Here is a 19,323-nt window from a genome sequence, read left to right on the forward strand (position 1 = left end):
ATGCATTCCCCAAAATATTACCTTACAAGGCCAATTGCCAGTTCTAAATGTTTCATAGGCATGTGTGGCAGCACTGTAAGGATTCACTAAAAATGTGATTTTGTGTAATTTCATATAAAAGTTTTTGCTTTTCCACATAAATGATTTCTTAGTAAGCTTACCCTGTGATTTAGTTTTTGAAACTTAAAAAGATGTAATTAGCATAAACCAACCAATCAACAGATTAGAATCTGTGAAGTAAATTTTTTAGTCAGAAAAATGCACCAGTTATGAATGATTTATTTTTTAATTCATAAGAGTGTCCCTGTGATGATCTTATTGTGTTACTTCAAATTTTTCATACATGTTCATTAGTTTCTGCTTACTCTATGAGCTCACAATACACATCACATTATTAAACACCTGCAGGTTCAGCAGGCTCAGACCCTAAGTTAAGAAGAAATGGGTCTAAGAGAAATGGGTCTAGGAGGGGACTTAAGGAGAATCAAGCCTCAAGTCACCCTGCTGCTTCCATGCCTAGTGCCTGGACTTTGTGGTGGATTCTATATGTAGACATCAAAATAAGCAGCAAGGACATTCTGCCCATTCAGCCCCTATGTCTAAGATCTTAAGTTGTAATTTATTAGCTTTCAGTTCAAGTACTGAGTAAAGAGTTTTTCTAACTCACTTCATAGAATCTATAACTATTCGAAACTGTGAAAATAACTTCCCGGTAGCACAGATACACAAACCACCCTAAAACCTGTTGCATCTATGAGTGTTTCAACCAAGAAAGAGCATTCTTTTTCCATGTCTGTGTTTGAACCAATCTAAATATATATAAAAGCCTCATATGCAAAGTGCCCCCTCAGTAGTTCGGCCAACTGGGGGTTCGGTCACTCACTATGATGTACGCTGACCACCAGGGGACAGCACGGAATGAAGGAAGGCCCCAGCCAGCAGCCACTAGGGACCCTACCCATGCACAAATTTTGTGCACTGGGCCTCTAGTGTATAAATAATAACACATCCAACAGAAAACCAAGAGATTAAATTGATCAATGGTAATCTCTAGAAGGGTATGGCTTAAATATGAGATACAAATGGTACCTCCAATCTGCAGAGCAGAGTACTTAGTTCATTGCCTACTACCTTGTCAAAGAGAGTGATTAACTGGGCTTTTGAAAGATTAGCTCCATCTAAACTAAGAACTTTGAATCAATGGCTATTTTGCACCACAAAGGTGACTCACTGCACAGTTTTCTGGGGAAGAACAATTGGAAGGGCAAAGAGGCCAAGAATTTTAAGGCAGTTTCTCTAAATGGAAACTGAGAATAAAAAATAAGGTTTCTTTAAAGATTTCCTTTAAAGGTTTCTACCTCATTTAAATCTATCATCAGTAGAAGTAATGTGTTTTTTTTTTCTTAGGCTCCTTCAATCAGGCCTCTTGGATATTACCTCTGATCTGGGCTTTAAATGGGAGAGCTATGGTTCTGATTTGATTTGAAATCCATGGATCATTTCCCCCTCTACTTTCTGCCCAGATTCTACTCTAATACCCCAACAGAAGCAGTACTGCGGACCTTAACTCCCTCTCTTCTACCTAAGGAAAAAATTAATATGCCGTTCTATGCAGTGAGATCTTTGTAGTAAATTTTGAGTTTTTAAATTAGTATTAACCATGCACAAAGGCATATACACATAAAAAATTTGATACTGATCAAAACAAATTCAGTAGGATAAACAGTAGCGTCAGCCTTCAAACTAATGAGTCATCAATGCTACCATTAATAAGTTTTATGAAAAATTAAAGGTAATTTATGTATAATTTCAGAAAAATAAAATTTAAAATTTATGAAGATGCATGACAAAGGCAGAATAAGAAAGATAGTACCAGGCAGGTAGGCCAGGTGCAGAGTTTAATGTTTCTGTGGACTTTGCTGTAAGCTTTTTACTTTATCCTCTAATTCCATATTTCTCAGGCTAGAACAGGTATTTATATAAGGCTTATTGAGAGTCACAAAACTAATTAAAAGCATCATCTTGGTCTGTTAAGTTTCCATGGATATATGTACCATGGTGTAGAATGAAGTATATCTAAGCAGGGATAAAATATGGTGTAACATTAAAGACTTACATAAATTTTAAAATGCCAAATTTAAAATAAATAAATAAATAAATAAATAAATAAATAAACGCCTTACTTATAGGTATTTAGTCAAACCCTCCTGATGTCTGAAATCATAAATTCCCTATCTTCATCAGTTGGGACTCCTTTAATAGATGAGCTTTAGAAATTTGAATGAGGGAGCGATTGAAGGCTAAAATTGTAGGGTATTTCATCACATTTGTCTTTAGAAATATAAGTTGGTAGCAGTGTAACATTTCATTTGATTGGAGGAACTTGGGCTCAGACAATTCGGAGTCAAATTAGGAATCATGAAGATCTGTTTCATTTAGTGTGGAGATGAGACTCATACTTCTTGGACTTCACTAGAATGTGAGAAGAATGTTATATTAAGAATATAAATTGCCCTAACCGGTTTTGCCAATCGAGGGCATGTACCTTGGTTGGGGGCAAATCCCCAGTAGGGGGTGTACAAGGGGCAGCTTATCGATGTTTCTCTCTCATCCATGTTTCTAACTCTGTATCCCTCTCCCTTCCGCTCTGTAAAAAAATCAATAAAAAATATATTTATAAAAAAGAATATAAATGAATATTTTATTATTTCCTTCCACTCTTTGGTAACTACAGGTTTATAGAAATCTTCACACTGTCTTATCAGTCACAGACTAATTAGACCAAGACAGCTGTAAAGTTTCCCTCAGTTTAAAATTTAAACAGGATTGTTCCCGCCTTTCTTCTCCTTTACAGAAACCAAATGGTGTGACCAGAGTTCCCCTCCTCCCTTTTCACAAAGCATTTACTTCAGAAAAACTTGTAATTATAAATTCTTTCTCTGCCCCTTTAAGGTGTGTATCTTTTTAAAAGTCTCTTGTCAAGTCTATAACCCAGGGTTGTCTTTTTTTTTTTTTTTTTTTTTTAAATATATTTTATTTATTTTTTACAGAGAGGAAGGGAGAGAGATAGAGAGTCAGAAACATCGATGAGAGAGAAACATGGATCAGCCGCCTCCTGCACACCTGGGATGTGCGCGCAACCCAGGTACATGCCCTTGACCAGAATCGAACCTGGGACCCCTCAGTCCGCAGGCCAACGCTCTATCCACTGAGCCAAACCGGTTTCGGCTACCCAGGGTTGTCTTAACAAGGATCTAGGAGCCATCCCCTTGAAATGTTATCATCAAGAAAGATAATGCCTGGCTGGTATGACTCAGTGGAGAGAGCATCAGCCTGTAGACTAAAGGGTCCTGGGTTTGATTCTGATCAAGGGCATATATCCTGGTTGTGGACTCAATCTTCAGTAGGGGGGCATGCAAGAGGCAACCAGTCAATGATTCACTCTCATCATTGATGTTTCTATCTCTCTCTCCCTCTCCCTTCCTCTCTGAAATAAAAAAATATATATATATATTAAAAAACCAAGATAATGTCTGTGTCTCCCAGTCTGTGTGGGTGGTAGGTGGCTAACTTTGGCATATACCTTAATCAAAGTTATAAAATGGCTTCCTGTCTTGAATATTGGTAAATATTTTGTTTCTTTTGTGTAAGGCCAATTAGCAAACACATATAGCCTATTGTCATAGACCCTAGTTCTTAAAACCTCTTTCACTCTTTTTTACAGATGAGTCAAGTTCAGGCTGAGTTCTGGCCCCTCTCTTCTATTACAATTGCCTTAATTGAAGTCTTTGTTGCTTGTTTAACCTTGGTGAAAATTTTGTGATGACAATAGGTTTCTCAATTTCCATAAAATTATATCACCTTGTCCTGAATGCTTGAGTAAACTCAATTCTTTGTTGAAACAGAGAGTTTTTATTTTATAGTGAAAACAACAAACCAGCTCTTCCAGTATGTATTAATCAATATAATTGAAAACATATTTCTAGCCAATATTTATCAAAAATTAGATTGGAGGAAAAAACAATTTATAAGGGAGATCTAAATTTATCTGAGCTTCAGTTATCCCATAATCCACTTTTGAATGTAGTTGAGAAGAAAAAATGCACTAAATTCAATAGATTTTTTAAAAATTTTGAACTTTAATGTGCATAAAAACAGAAAAGAAACTGCTGTGTGAAACTCATATTGTGTCATCTGCAAGGATGTACAGACAAGTTACCCACATCCTAAAAGGACCTCCTAGTGTGACTTATTATTGGCCTTAGTAGCAAGAGCAACTGTTCTTTCTCTTGAATCAGTAATGTGTTGTTATATCATGAACACTGCAAATGGTGTAACTGGCCATCTTTTCTTCTGTGTGTTAGACATAATAAGATAAAGTTAGTGGACAAATTGAAATATTTGCAATATGGCATTTTTAGTCGTATTTTTGAATTCCTTTTTTTTTTTTAAACCCACTACATTTTCCCCCTCTGGCTTTGACTAAGTTCCTAATTTGTACTTCACTTTTCTCAAATCTTCTCCAGGACAGGGCTTGCCGGTATACACAGATAAGTGGGTGCATGTTCAGTGGGTATGATTATGGGAATCTAGGAGTGGTTCACTTTGGAAATTCTGCATCAGCTTTTTGAGGTAATTCTTGATAAGGCTCCTTCATGAATGTAATAGCATTTTTTCCTATTAAATCTGAGATTTTGGGGACCCAAAATATTTTGACAGAAGGCATCACAACAGGCAGCATTTTGATAGGAAGAATCAGAGCAGGAGATTCTGGAAATGCCACACACCATTTGGTAATCAAATTATTCTCTGGTCACAACTAACCAGAAATATATGGGGTGAGCCTATGGAGTGAGCGATCCCATTAAAATGAATGACATATAAAGACTAAGAAATGTTGCAGCAGATTGCTTTGATTTGAATTATAGCTTTGCCACTGTCTCACAGGTGAGAGATGTAAGCAAGTTTTATAGCGTCTATTTGTCTAAATTCCACACCTTTAAAATAGAAATAAGAACAGTATCCCTCCAGTACAGTTGTTATGGGGGTTACAGAAGTGATATAAAGATAATAAACCCTGTGTAATTTTTATCCTGCTGGTTTGATCAGGAGATACATAAACAACACACTAAAATAGGTAATTTTAAGAGAACCTTATTTCAAGTTTTTCTTTGAAAAGCCTTTGCATCTAAAATAATAAGAGAAAGGTGCAGTCAATAAAACATTTTCTCAACGTTAAAAATATCAATCTATTTTTTTAATAAATGGAAATTCTCTCTTTTGTCCTACCAAGTATTCATAACTGGGCAAATAACAATGCTACCTTTGGGCTTTTTTATTATTATTATTTGCCAGAGACTGGTAAGGATATTTCACAATTCATCAGCTTTTAACTTTTCACAAAGAAGTTTATTTTCCTTTACATGTATTCATTTTTCCTTTACTACATCTATATTTCTGTTGCTGTATGATTATTTATTTTTGTTGGAAAAGCACTATTATTTTATTCTAAAGTAGAATCACTGCCTATATGTTGTCAGAGTAAACCACATTTAATTATGATTTTTTTTAAAAGGGAGAGGTACTGATTATAAATTAACCTCAAAGAACAGTAAAAAGGGTTTATTGAATAAATCACAGAATGTTATATAAATCATGGGTGAATATTTCACAGAATGCTTTTTATATAGTATAACAAAAAACTGAGGTTTAAAGATAACTTCTTTGTTTTTTTTATTATAAAATTGAGAATTATAAATCATAGTTTACCTAATGATAATCACAGGACTAGTCATTTGTATGAGCTTCACACTAACCTTGTGTTTGCTCATCCATTGAAATTCAAGTGTTTCCTGAGAAGTGAGATATTTTCACAAAATGTTCTTAACACTGTAACACCATTAAAATTTAAGCATTGAACATAGTAAATAGAATAAAAAGCACTTCAGATCAGTTCTTACCATCAAGTCCACCAAATAGAGAAAAACATTTTTAAATAGTGCCTTTTTTATTTCTTCTGTTACTGTTGATCTTTTCAATTTTGTGACTTAATTACAGTCATGTATGTTTAATTTTAAGGAAATAATGGGACTTTTTAATTCTTCTAAGTTCCCTGAGATAAGAATAAAGCCACAGTTACAGTCACATAAAAGCTAAAACAGAAAAAGTAAATATCTAGTTGATAGCATCAATCAATGTGTTGATTTTTATTTATTTTTTTGCAGACAATTTGAAAATCTCATATGTTCTAAACACATTCTTAGAGTTAGTTGTAGGTTGCATCAGTAACACATTTGTGATTAAATGAATCCTTTGCTGTTTCTAAGTGAGAACTGTGAGATGAGGTAGTTGAGTGCCCAAGTGATGCCTGTGCAAATGCAAAGACTTGTGTTAATCTCCACAGCACCTTTAACTGCCTGTGTAAGGACGAATTTCAAGGTAGGCACACGTGCTACCCAAGGGTTAATGATAACTGAGAGTTAATTTGAAGCATAAGTAACTCTATTTTTAGAAGACACAATTTATTATATAGGCACACAAATCAATTTTTTCCCAAAAAAACATTTGAATATCTAATATCTGCTTGGATTATTTTACTACATCTTCACATCATAATAGGAATAGATGTATTCAATGTGGTATGAATATTTTGTGTCTGTAAATGAATGTTTGTTTTTTAGAAGACTTCTAAACTATAAATCCAGTACACTTATACTTAACACATGAACTATTTATTTTTACATCACATTTCATTTTGTTACTATGGTAACTCTTTAAGTTACCCTTGACAAAATATATCACTTATTTTGATAAAGAGCTCATTATGTTTTAAAATATGTGTGATTTTTTGTTGTTTATTTTTTTTGTTTGTTTGTGGGGGTTTTTTTACAGTAGAAAGAAACTTATAACTGGCAGACCTTTGTTTTCATAGATCAAAAAGAAAGGTAGTAGGACTCTCAATACTTTCCTAAGATGTGAGCAAATATGATAAAATTGCCAACATTACAAGCCAAAATGTCACCCAAATTCTAACTATCCAAAACTGTTCCTAATTCTACTTCTATGTTAATAATTGATTTATAAATAAAACCACATTCTTTTTAAAAAGTAATAGAGTAAAATTTGTTTTGAAAATCATGAATGTAATAGCATTTTTTCCTATTAAATCTGGAAAACTGGTTTTACATAGTTAACCTTAAGAGTGATCATCTTCAGAAAAAAATGAGGCCACTATAAAAACTGTTCTCTATTTATTATCATCACTAAAAACTCAGAGTGATTTTTAAAAATTCTATGACAGAGAGCAAAAACAAGGTCTTTTGGAAAGATCACTTTTGCTATATCCCCATCTACAAAAAAATACACAGTTTTAAATGTGCCTTTTTTCCCTTCACAAAGTTCATCCATAAGGAAAATTACCAAATAAATATTGTTAAGGTTTAAACAAAGTATTTATAGACTCATATTATATTTTGTGTTCACCTTTTTCCGTCAGTTTAACCTGGTGTTCTAATGTCATATTTTCTCTTAATATATCATTTTATTAATGACTAGAGGCCTGGTGCACAAAAATTTGTGCACTCGGGGGGGTCCCTCAGCCCAGCCTGTACCTTCTCGAAGTCTGGGACCCCTCGGGGGATGACCACCTGCTGGCTTAAGCCCACTCCCTGGAGGATTGGGCCTAAGGTGGCAGTCAGGCATCACTCTGGCAGCCCAGGAGCCCTCAAGGGATGTCCACTTGCCAGCGGGGAGCAGGCCTAAGCTGCAGTCAGACATCCTTAGTGCTGCTGAGGAGGCGGGAGAGGCTCCTACCACCTCCGCTGTACTGGCAGCCATCAGCCTGGCTTGTGGCTGAGCAGAGCTCCCCCTTTGGGAGCGCACTGACCACCAGGGGGAAGCTCCTGCATTGAGCATCTGTCCCCTGGTAGTCAGTGTGTATCATAGTCACCAGTCATTCCCAGTTGTTCTGCTGTTAGGGTCAGTTTGCATGTTACCCTTTTATTATATAGGATAGAGGCCTGGTACATGGGTGGGGGCCGGCTGGTTTGCCCTGAAGGGTGCTTGGGCAGCCTGAGTGAGGGGCTGAGGGCCATTTTCAGACTGGCCACAGCCCCTTCAGGGTGGGGGTCCCCGCTGGGGTGCCTGGCCAGTCTGGGTGAAGGGCTGATGGCTGTTTGCAGGTTGGCAAGCCCCCAGTGGGGACCCTCACCCCATGAGGGTGTGGCCATCCTGAGTGAGGGGCTGATGGCTGTTTGCAGGCTGTCCATGGCCCCCACCACCCAAGCTCCCAGTGGAGGCTGGCTAGAAGCAGGTATCTGGGATTTATTTATCTTCTATAATTGAAACTTTGTTTCCATAAGCGGAGGCCACACCCAGCCAGGGCAGGCAGAAAGCTTGGCTTCCTCCATCACTGGGACAACCAAGCCTCCTGCTTGCTCCAGCTCCGTGGCTGCCGGCTGCCATCTTGGTTGGGTTAATTTGCACATAGTCGCTGTGATTGGCTGGTGGGCATGGCTTGGGGCATAGCAGAGGTGCGGTCAATTTGCATGTTTCTCTTTTATTAGATTAGATAATAGAAATAAAACTAGATTTTTCTATTTGGTTAGGTATCATTTTTCCTATTTAGATTTATATTACATTAATTTTCCCCAGCCCACATTCATTTAACTATTGTAGAGAAAAAAAATTAAGATTATTAAGAAAATTTCCATTTATCTTGTTTGTAAGTATAATGTGTAAATTTGTCAATCATTGTTAAAAATTGACAAAAAAATTAGCTGTCATAAGTCTTAAGAATTAATTCCATGTCCGTTTAGGCTGTTTCCAGCACTTTGCAAATTAAGAAACAATCCAAGTGATATGATATGAAAGGGTAGTTATGGCAACACAATTATAGGTGGAGCATTATGAAAGATCTGCATTGAGAACTAGTTAAAAGAAAACATTAAGACTATAGATAATGGACATTTCTGTTTTTCTTTCTTCCCATGTAGGCCTGTTTTGTGAAATTAATGGAAAGAAATTTGATTTATCCCCCAGCCTCCATAACACTACATCTACAGAGCTCATGGATAAATCCAAATGCATCTGTCTCTCTGGCTTTATTGGTAAGGAACTTTAGACATTCGTGCCGTGTAAAGATCACCTAGCACTGGGGAATTACATCAGGAATTTATTGGTTCAGGAGTATATCTTTTTTTGTTCCTTTTTAATTTCATTTAACCTCACATTTGAAATGCATCCCAATAACTGGAAACATCCTCTTCCATCTCTAGACTCCAAAGTAGAAGATAAATTAGTTCACATCTGAGCAGACTTTGAATGCTTACCTGCTCAGATTAGCTTGTAGTATGTGCTTTCAAGAGAAGTCGCTGCAGTTTTTAGTGAGGTGAAATAAATGGGTTCTGACACTAATGTATGTGGTGCTCTTATCTGGTGAGTTTAGTCTCAGATACCACCCCAAGTAGACTAAAAGATTTGGACAAATTTAAGAATTATAACCTGGTATCTTCTTGTCTTTTAAAACTGAGGTTATTATTTTTCAAAGGTACAAATGTGAGATAGATGCAGATGAGTGTGCTTCCCACCCCTGCAAGAATGGAGCTACTTGCATTGACCAACCTGGGAATTGCTTCTGCCACTGTGTGGCTCCATTTAAAGGTAATGATCACCAAGAGAGAAGGACAAGCAAACATAATTAAAAAGCATATCTGTCTCTTGTCTGAACTCATTTCAGACTTCCAACAACATTATTAGTCCTTCATTTTCTTAAAGTCAGCTCCTAAAGTGGCCAACCAATTATCCCTTACGGAGAGTTAAATGAGCTTTGTTTTTCCATCCACTATAATAATTTATCTGAGTTTTTTACTTAAAAGGCCACCATTACAACCAAATGATACACTGAAAAGTAAGAAATGTATTAGCACCCTATCACTTTATATTTAAAATATCTTTTCTTATTATTTAATTTCTCATAAAATCAGTGAGGTTTCATTTGTTTTATAATAGAATCATCTATTTAATTTTTGGAAGTAGCTATATTTGGTTTAAAATATAGTTGCCATTAACATATACTTTTTATTGGGTTTCAATTTTGATCATACTTCTTTAGCTTAAGTTAAGAAATTATAATTTATGCCGAAGCCGGTTTGGCTCGGTGGATGGAGCGTCAGCCTGCGAACTGAAAGTTCCCAGGTTCGATTCCGGTCAAGGGCATGTACCTGGGGATGTGCAGGAGGCAGCTGATCGATGTTTCTCTCTCATCGATGTTTCTAACTCTCTATCTCTCTCCCTTCCTCTCTGTAAAAAATCAATAAAATATATTTTTAAAAAAAGAAATTATAATTTTAAAAAAAGAAATAGGTGGTTGACTTGTAAAATGGATATTTGATAACTTACTCTGCAAACTAGTATATAAAAATCATTGAAAACTTTTTTAAACTTTAGTATCATTTTCTAAGCCACAGATTTTTTATTTTTTTTTAATATATTTTATTGATTTTTTACAGAGAGGAAGGGAGAGAGACAGAGAGTTAGAAACATCGACGAGAGAGAAACATTGATCAGCTGCCTCCTGCACATCTCCCACTGGGGATGTGCCCGCAACCCAGGTACATGCCCCTGACCGGAATCGAACCTGGGACCTTTCAGTCTGCAGGCCGACGCTCTATCCACTGAGCCAAACCGGTTTGGCTAAGCCACAGATTTTTAAAACTGTATCAATCATGGTTCTCCAGAGAAACAGGAGCAATGGGAAATCTCTCTCTCTCTCTCTCTCTCTCTCTCTCTCTCTCTCTCTCTCTCTCTCTCTCTCTCTCAGAAATTGTGTCACACAATTACAGGGTGTTTGAAGTCCCACTCTGTCATCTGCAAGTTAAAAACCCAGGAAGGTTACTGGTCTTTCCGTTCTGAGTCCAAAGGCCTAGGAACCAGAGGAAGCCAATGCTGTAAATCACAGTTGAAGGACAGAAGAAAACCAATTCAGCTCAAGTAAGCAGGCAAGAAAGGGCAAATCCTCCCTTCCTTCACTTTTTTTGTCTAGTCGGAGCCTCTCAATTTGGCTGATGCCAAAAGATACTGGGAGAGCAAGCTTCCTTACTGAGTTCACTGATTCAAATGCTAATCTCATCAGGAAACAATTTCACAGACACACACATGCAAAAGGTTTAATCTGGGTACCCAGTGGTTTAGTGAACTTGACTTATACAATTAACCACCTTACTTTTCAATTAAATTTAATCAATATGGATATTTTTATTTTATTTATTTTTATATTTTTTTTAAACCTCACCAGAGGTTATTTTTTCCATTGACTTTCAAGAGAGAGTGGAAGGGAGAAAGTGGAGGGGTCGGTGAGAAACAGAGAGAGGCAGAGAGAGAAATATCTATGAGAGAGAGACACATCATAGGTTGACTCCCACATGTACTCCAACCACTGCTGGGGTCGAACCCGCAACCTTCTGGTTCATGTGCTGATGCTCTAACCACTTATCAAAACTGGCCAGGTGAGATAATTTTAAAATTTTAAAATTTTAAAATTTAATTTCTAATTTTCTTAGAAAGTGTCTTCTTATAATTATTAATAAAAATATAAGATTACATGTCTAATTTCAAATATTTTATATCTGTTTAATCTCATTAAATTATAGTTTTCTTGTCTGTTAAATGAAGTTGAGACTACACCTACTTCACTGAGTTGAATAGAGATTAAATGAGATATGTCATATAAGTACCATTGTTTGCCAGAAATGAGAAATCATCAACTGTTTAATTGTAATTTTAAATAATTTTGTAACACATATATGTAAAATCCATACAATAGACAATATTATGTAATGTTTGATTAGATAGGATGACAATGCATATTTAATTATACAATTGTAAAGATATGCACAGAATAGTCTAAATAATAATTATTATTTTAAAATTGTTTTATTTTTTACTTACTTTTTAATTAAATTTACTAAAGGCCTGGCGCACGAATTTGTGCACAGCTGGGGGATGAGCCACAGGCAGTTGGCCGAACAGCCCCACCCCTGATCTGGGTGGGTGTGCGTTCAGGGTCAGGGCCAGCTTGGAGGAGGGGCTGCAGGCAGTTGGCTGGCTGCCCCCGCCCTCTGGTCCAACTGGTTGAACTCTTAGTCAAACTCCCAGTGGAGGGGACAATTTGCATATTAGCCTTTTATTACATAGGATTGGGATGATATCGGTCAAAATGAACATATAGGTTTCAGGTGTAGGTGTATTTTTTTAAAAATTTTTAAAAATCTTTATATAATTACTTCTGTAGAGCTGAATAATGCAGTGTTTTTATGCATTGTAGTTTTTAGCATTATAATTACAGATATGTTACAAGATCTGTATATTTCACTGTGTGCCCACCACCCAAAGTCAAATCTTCTCCTGTTACCATATATTAGGACTTCTTCTCCTCCCACCCCCTTTCCTCTGGTAACTATCACACTGCTCTTTGTGCTCATGAGTTTCAGTTTTATGACCCATGTATGAGTGAAATCACATGGTTCTTAGCTTTTTTTGACTGACTTATTTCACTTAGCATAATGTTTGCCTGATGCCCAGATCTTTTTTTCCCCCCATGCTATCCTCCAATAAAAGGAATCAGGTCTCCTTGGAGATTTAATTGATTCTAAGACAAGGACACCACATGTACAAATAAGTGTGGAGAATATTGTAATACCACAAATCAAGGAATTACTCAAAAAACAAAATCATGACTGCATGTCAAAGGGATACATGAGCAAACTGAAGGTACTCCTAATGACCAAAGCTAGAATAATTTGAGAAGAATATAAATTAGTATTTAATTATTATACAAAATAATCATCCATGAGTTCACACTGATAAATATAAATGATTGAATAAAAACTTAGGGAACAATAGATACACCTTATGTACAGAATAATTTTAAATAATGTATGCAGATACTTTGCACTTCAGAGATGAAACATGACTCTCTACTCCTTAAATTTGGGCTACATATAGTGACTGCCTTTTTTAAGCCACATTATGGAATCCAGGCCGGGTTGCTCAGTTGGAGCATCCTTCCATACACCTAAAGGTTGGAGGTTCAATTTCTGGTCAAGGCACATACCCAGATTGCAGGATCAATCACTGATTGGGGTGCATAAACGAGGCAACCAGTCAATGTTTCTCTCTCACATAGGTGTTTTTTTCTCTCTCTCAAAACATATCCCCAGGTGAGGAATATAAATAAAAAGTACATTATTGAAATGGGTATTGGGAAAAAGTAACTTTATGAGCTTGTTTTTGGAAAATTTAAAATATGTATAATTACTTCTTACACATATGTGAATTTGTAAGATATAGTGCTTTGACTATTTTAAGGATATACCCTTGTTCAAACATTTCGTCCTTTGCAACAGTTATATTGCATTCCTAGTTATAATTTATTGAAACATACTGTAGAGAAAGAAATTTATCCAAAAAGCAGACTGTGATTTTATAGCCCATTTCTGAGGACAATAGAAAAATCTTTATATAATTACTTCTGTAGAGCTGAATAATACAGTGTTTTTATGCACTGTAGTTTCTAGCATTATAATTACAGTCCTCCACAAATAGCATAACTTGTATACATAATTTTATTAATGCTATATGTCTTTTGAAATCTGTAGAATCATTTATTTTTTAAAGAACAAATAAATGCAGTAAATAAATTTCTCAGTACTATTTTCCCCATTGGAGTTAGCAAATAGTTAGTTTTAGTTTAATTTAGGCTCCTTTCAATGTTCTAGTCTTAGAAACTGAACATAGCAAATAAACATTAAAATGTATTTTCTTTTGAAGGAAATGGTATTATTATTATTTTTATTTACTACAAATGGAAATTTGTTTTCAGCAGTGAACACAGAATTTTAATAAATAAAAATGTGTTTCACCTTCCTTGATAGATGTAATTATTATGATTTATTTGAAGAAAACCTAATGAATTTTATTTTAGTTTTTTATTATCTAAATCTAATGCATTTTAAAAGAAAGCAAAATATGGATTACATACATATCTGAATATCAAAATTTTATATTTTAGTTAAAACAAGAATATTCCCAATATCAGCCATTCCCAATGAGTCCTATTGTCATTAACTAGTCTATTATTGGAGCTAGTCATTGCTAACTGGGGTACCCTCTGCTAAAACCCACTATGTCCAACACTTTCAAAAATTATTCATTAATATTACTTTATCTTGCTATGCAAAATATACTAAGGTTTTAAAAAAATTTTCCAGCCCTAACCAGTTTGGCTCAGTGGATAGAGTGTCATCCTGCAGATTGAAGGGTCCCAAGTTCAATTTCGATCAAGGGTATGTATCTTAGTTGTGGGCACATCCCCAGTAGAGGGTGTGCAGGAGGCAGCTAATGGTTGTTTCTCTCTCATGGATGTTTCTAACTCTCTATCCCTCTCCCTTCCTCTCTGTAAAAAATCAATAAAATATATTTAAAAAATAAAACAAATAAAAAAATTTCCACATATGGAATAAATGGAAATAAATAAAGCCTCAATGTATAAAATTTTCTTCTACATATGAAATGAAAAGAAAATTATTAATCATGCAGACACACACACTCTCTCCTGGCATTAAGTATACTTAATCATCTTTCTTCCAGAACTAAAAACAATTGTGTATGTGGTCATGTTTTGCAAATACAGTTATTATTATTCTTTCTAAATATATATATATATATATATATATATATATATATATATATATTATACAGTAATAGTGCTTTGAGTATTTTAAGGATATATAAGTATATATATGTAATATATATATATATAATATATATAATATATATATTCTATGTAATAAAAGGCTAATATGCAAATTGACAGAACTGCGGAACAACAGGTCCCTATGACTTACACTCACCACCAAGGGGGCAGACGCTTAACACAGGAGATGCCTCCTGGTGGTCAGTGAGCTCCCACAGGGGGAGTGCCGCTCAGCCAGAAGTCGGGCTCATGGGTGGGAAGCTTAGCGATGGTGGTGGGAGCCTCTCCCGCCTCCACAGCAGTGTTAAGGATTTCCAACTGATGGATTAGGCCTGCTCCCTGTGGGGAGCTCCCTGTGGGGAGCGGGCCTAAGCCATCAGTCAGTCATCCCCCAAGGGCTCCCGGACTGCGAGAAGGTGTAGGCCGGGCTGAAGACCCCCCCCCCCCCCGAGTGCATGAATTTCATACACCAAGCCTCTAGTATCTATAATAATAAAAGGGTAATATGCTAATTAGACCAGCATCTTTCGGACATCCTTCCTGACAAAGCCGGGGCCGGAGGGAAGCCAGCCCAGTTCCCAGGTGCATGTGGGCTGCCAGAAGGAAGCAGCCCGTGTCCCGGGTGCCTGCAGGTGGCCAGAGGAGGAAAGCAGCCCGGGACCCAGATGCAGGAGGGAAGCCGTTACCAGCAGGAGGGAAGCTGGTACCAGCAGGAGGGAAGCAGGTATGGGCAGCCGGGGGAAGGAAGGCCTACTCTTGCACGAATTTTTGTGCATCAGGCCTCTAGTGTGTGTGTATATGTATATATATAGTGCCAATTAGCAGTATCTAATCAGCAGTTTTAAATTCTAAACTTTCATTAGACCATGAAATCTAATGCAAGTAAAGAAAAGGTGAAGATGAAGAGTACATATAAAAGAAGTTGATCCAGTGAAGCACTTGCTAGTATAAAGGCAAACTTAATATCAGAATCTGAAGTGTTTATTTTTTAGTAGGTGAAGATGACTACAACTTTCAAATTGCCTATTACACGTCAGCAATACCTTGATCTATATTAAGTTAATGGAATTCTCTATAGAAAACGTTGATATATCTATGCCCTTACTGGTGTGGCTCAGTTGGTTAGAACATCCTCCCTTATATCAGAAGGTTCTGAGTTTGATTCCTGGTCAGGGCACATACCTAGGTGGTGGCTGCGGTCCCCATTTGGGGTGCTTACAAGAGGCAGCCAGTCAATGATTTTCTCTCTCTCAAAACAACAACCCAGCAACAACAACAACACAAAAACAGAAAACATAAAACAAACACTATGATAAATCTAAAATTTTAATTGTATATTACCAGTAATTAACTAAACTGTTGATGATTCTATAATTCATAAAATGAACCTTTTGCATATTAAATTTCATTAAAGGAATCTGAGAGAGAATGATATTGCACATACTATTGTTAAACCAATAGTTTTTGTATTTCTATTACATTTTGGTGGTAAGAAATAAATTGTTTCACTTCTAAAATTCAAAGTTTCCAATATCTAATACAGAGAAAACAGAGCTTTGCTATGTTTGGTACTCAAAAATAAATAAATACATGTTTAAACTAATAAGGCTATGTAGGTGCAAGTAGAATAGAAATATTGTTTGAGTGAATATCTTATCTGCTAAAGCTTTAATGACACCTATCCCTAAATGTATAGCAATTAAGGTGAAAAAGCAGGAATGCTAATTAGCCATTAAACTTGTTTTCAAAAGAAAGAAAAGAAAAAGTAAAATGTTTAAGTGTGTTGAAAGCCAGAATAACAATGTTGTTTTCTAGTTAGGACACTCTGTATGGGGACTTTTAATTAAAAAGCAGATTTCAGTACATAATTTTAACTGCCCAGAAGTGCAAAAGACTAGAGTATGAATAATGGAGCAATTAGTTTTTCAGCCTTTATAAGCCATATCTCAGTCATTCTTGTGTTGACATACAACAGGGAGCTACAGATGCTGTAATTAAATGGTCCAATCTAGTCACTCTACACCTATCTTAACATTCTTGGAGGACAAAATATTTTGGCTGGACTATACAGATAACCATCTCTAATATTTTGAAAAAAAATTAAATCAACTACATATTAAGTATATTGACAAAAGGTTAATTTTTTGTAAGTATTATATTGGATGGCTCAAATAAATTGGATGAAATAATAGCTCAGAGTTCATAATAAAATTTCAATTAAAACAAAAAACTATTCATTCAGCCCTAGCCAGTTTGGTCAGTGCTTAGAGCGCTAGCCCAAGTACTGAAGAGTCAAAGAATCCATTCCAGTCAAGGGCATGTACCTTGGTTGCAGGCTAGATCTCCAGCACAGTTGTGGCTTGTGTACGAGGCAGCCAATCAATGTGTCTCACATAGATGTTCCTCTTTCTCTCTGTCTCTCCCCTGACCTTCCACTCATTCTAAAAATCAATGGGAAAAATATCCTAGGATGAGGATTAACCAAAAAAACAACAACAAACTATTAATTTAATAATTGATGTTGATAATTCTATCTTCTATTTCTTTTGTGTTGCAATTAAAACAGGAAGTATGTAATACATATTGGTTTGACAATCATACAGTGTTCACCTTCTTGGTGATTATATCATTATTTTTAGTTCAATATAAATACTTAGATATTGAGGGTACTTAGACAGCAAGAATAAAGGCAACCTGAGTAGAGGATAGGTATATCTCTTTGTTGTATTTATAATAGGAATAAAGTATTTTTGCTTCTTTTATTAATTTATTTCTCTATTTTTAGAATTCAGAGGTATGTAATATCGTGGTCAAATTTTTCATTAATTGTATAATTTTAATTGCATTTCTTATTAATGGATCAGAACTAGTATTTATCAATTTGACATTCTCTAGCTTTTTTCTTTTTAAACTATAGACTACTCTATTTGCATGGGTAATTATATTTGACTACATATTCTGTAAAAAGAGTGTATTAAGTGAAATATATTGTATATATATATACTGAGCATGCTATAGAGTTTAATCAGCAAGACATTATAGAGCTAGTCCCATTCCAGTAACTCAATACATACAAGTGATAGAATGATAGGTCTGACAGATTCAGAGAAATACTTAACTATAGGTTACATTTTATATTTATCACTTTTGATTTGCCTTATTAACAGGAGATAATATACCCTTGACTCTGTAACATGTAGGTAAAATTATAATTAAGTTGAAAATTACAAAGAATGACTGGCTTGCAATGTGTTTATAATAATTTGAATTCTGTAAAGTTAGAAAGTGATGGCACTGCTATTATTTTTTATAAATTCATACCTTCCTTAGTTTTCAGGATATTTTAAATTTTTTTGGTATTTTTTTTAGAATCCTGTCCTCTACTCTTTTTAAACCTTTTCACTATATGTGCTTTTCAGATTTATCAAAGAAATCCATTTGTGTCAACTATCCCTTTCCCAGCATGGAGAAAATGGTCTTTTCCCTTCAAATTGGACAAATTATATTTTGATGAATTTCTAAAGTGTCATGAATATCTAAGAACTATGAATGTCCCCGAAAGAAATTTAAAATAAAATAAAAGAAGATAAGCAGAGGAAAAGAGAAAGTATGGAATTCAAAAGGCTCAAATGTGTTCAGTGTAGCCGGAATTACCCTGAGAGCAATGAGGTTGGAGTATAAAGCACAGTCCAAATCAGAAATGTCATCTAAAGAATACCAGGGGTAATAGGAAGTAATAGGTCTGGAGGTGTATTAGAAGCATGTATAATGAGAAGGGAAATCAGCAGAGCTTCAGACATGCTGAGTTTGTCATACTATAAGTTATTAAAGTGAAAGTCTCCCTTAAATCATCCTAATATGTGCATCTGGAGCATAGGGGATAGTCCCGAAGGAGTATAGTTTGCTAAGATATCAGTTAGGAAGAAATATATAGGATGTCAAAGGAAATAATGATCAGAGAAACTAAAATCTAAGGAATAGATACAGAAAGGAATACACAATGAGAAACCAAAGGAAAGGAAAGAAAAGAAAGGGTTTCAGAAAGAAAGAAACAGTAAGAAAGTATCAACTATTGTAGGACAGTCCAGTACAATTCAGTGTGGAAATGGTCCAGAAATAATTATTAAAGAGAACTCGGTGACCTTAACACAAGTATCAGTGGAGTTTAGTAGTTGCCTGGTTGTGTTGAATGGAAGGTAGGAAATATATAGATGAAATGAGAAAGTGGAGGTAGCAAGATTGAGACTGTTTTATTCCTTGAAACTATTTGGTAGGTTAAAAAAAAAAAAAAGAAAAAAAAAGGAGATGCAAGCCTAAAGAGATGGAGTGTGAGGCAAGAGAAAAATCTTTACCTCTGAAATTTTCAATGGTTCATGGGGTAAGGGATATCTTCTATTTACCCTTCCATATCTACTCTATGTCAAAGGACTAAACTGTTATTATGTGTATTTTTCTTTTGAGTTTGGCAAATGAGAATCTAGTCTATAGTCAGAGGAAAAGATACCTATGCAAGATGTTTGTTTTCTCACTTTTTAATGTGCATTACCACAAGCTGGTAGTGTCCCTTCACT

The 19,323-nt window shown here is 35.5% G+C and overlaps 1 protein-coding gene across 1 annotated transcript in view; it reads left to right on the forward strand.

Annotated features, from left to right (window-relative positions):
* EYS (eyes shut homolog) overlaps positions 1 to 19,323 on the forward strand; it is a 1,239,289-nt gene that overhangs the window by 250,426 nt on the left and 969,540 nt on the right. Inside the window, 1 exon segment of the mRNA XM_070419099.1 lies at positions 9,548 to 9,660. Within this exon segment, the coding sequence (XP_070275200.1) occupies positions 9,548 to 9,660 (113 nt within the window).

The sequence above is a fragment of the Myotis yumanensis genome, unplaced genomic scaffold (genome assembly GCF_028538775.1).
Source record: "Myotis yumanensis isolate MYYU_CA2020_CCGP unplaced genomic scaffold, mMyoYum1.0.hap1 SCAF_6, whole genome shotgun sequence".
Classification (NCBI taxonomy): Eukaryota; Metazoa; Chordata; class Mammalia; order Chiroptera; family Vespertilionidae; genus Myotis; species Myotis yumanensis.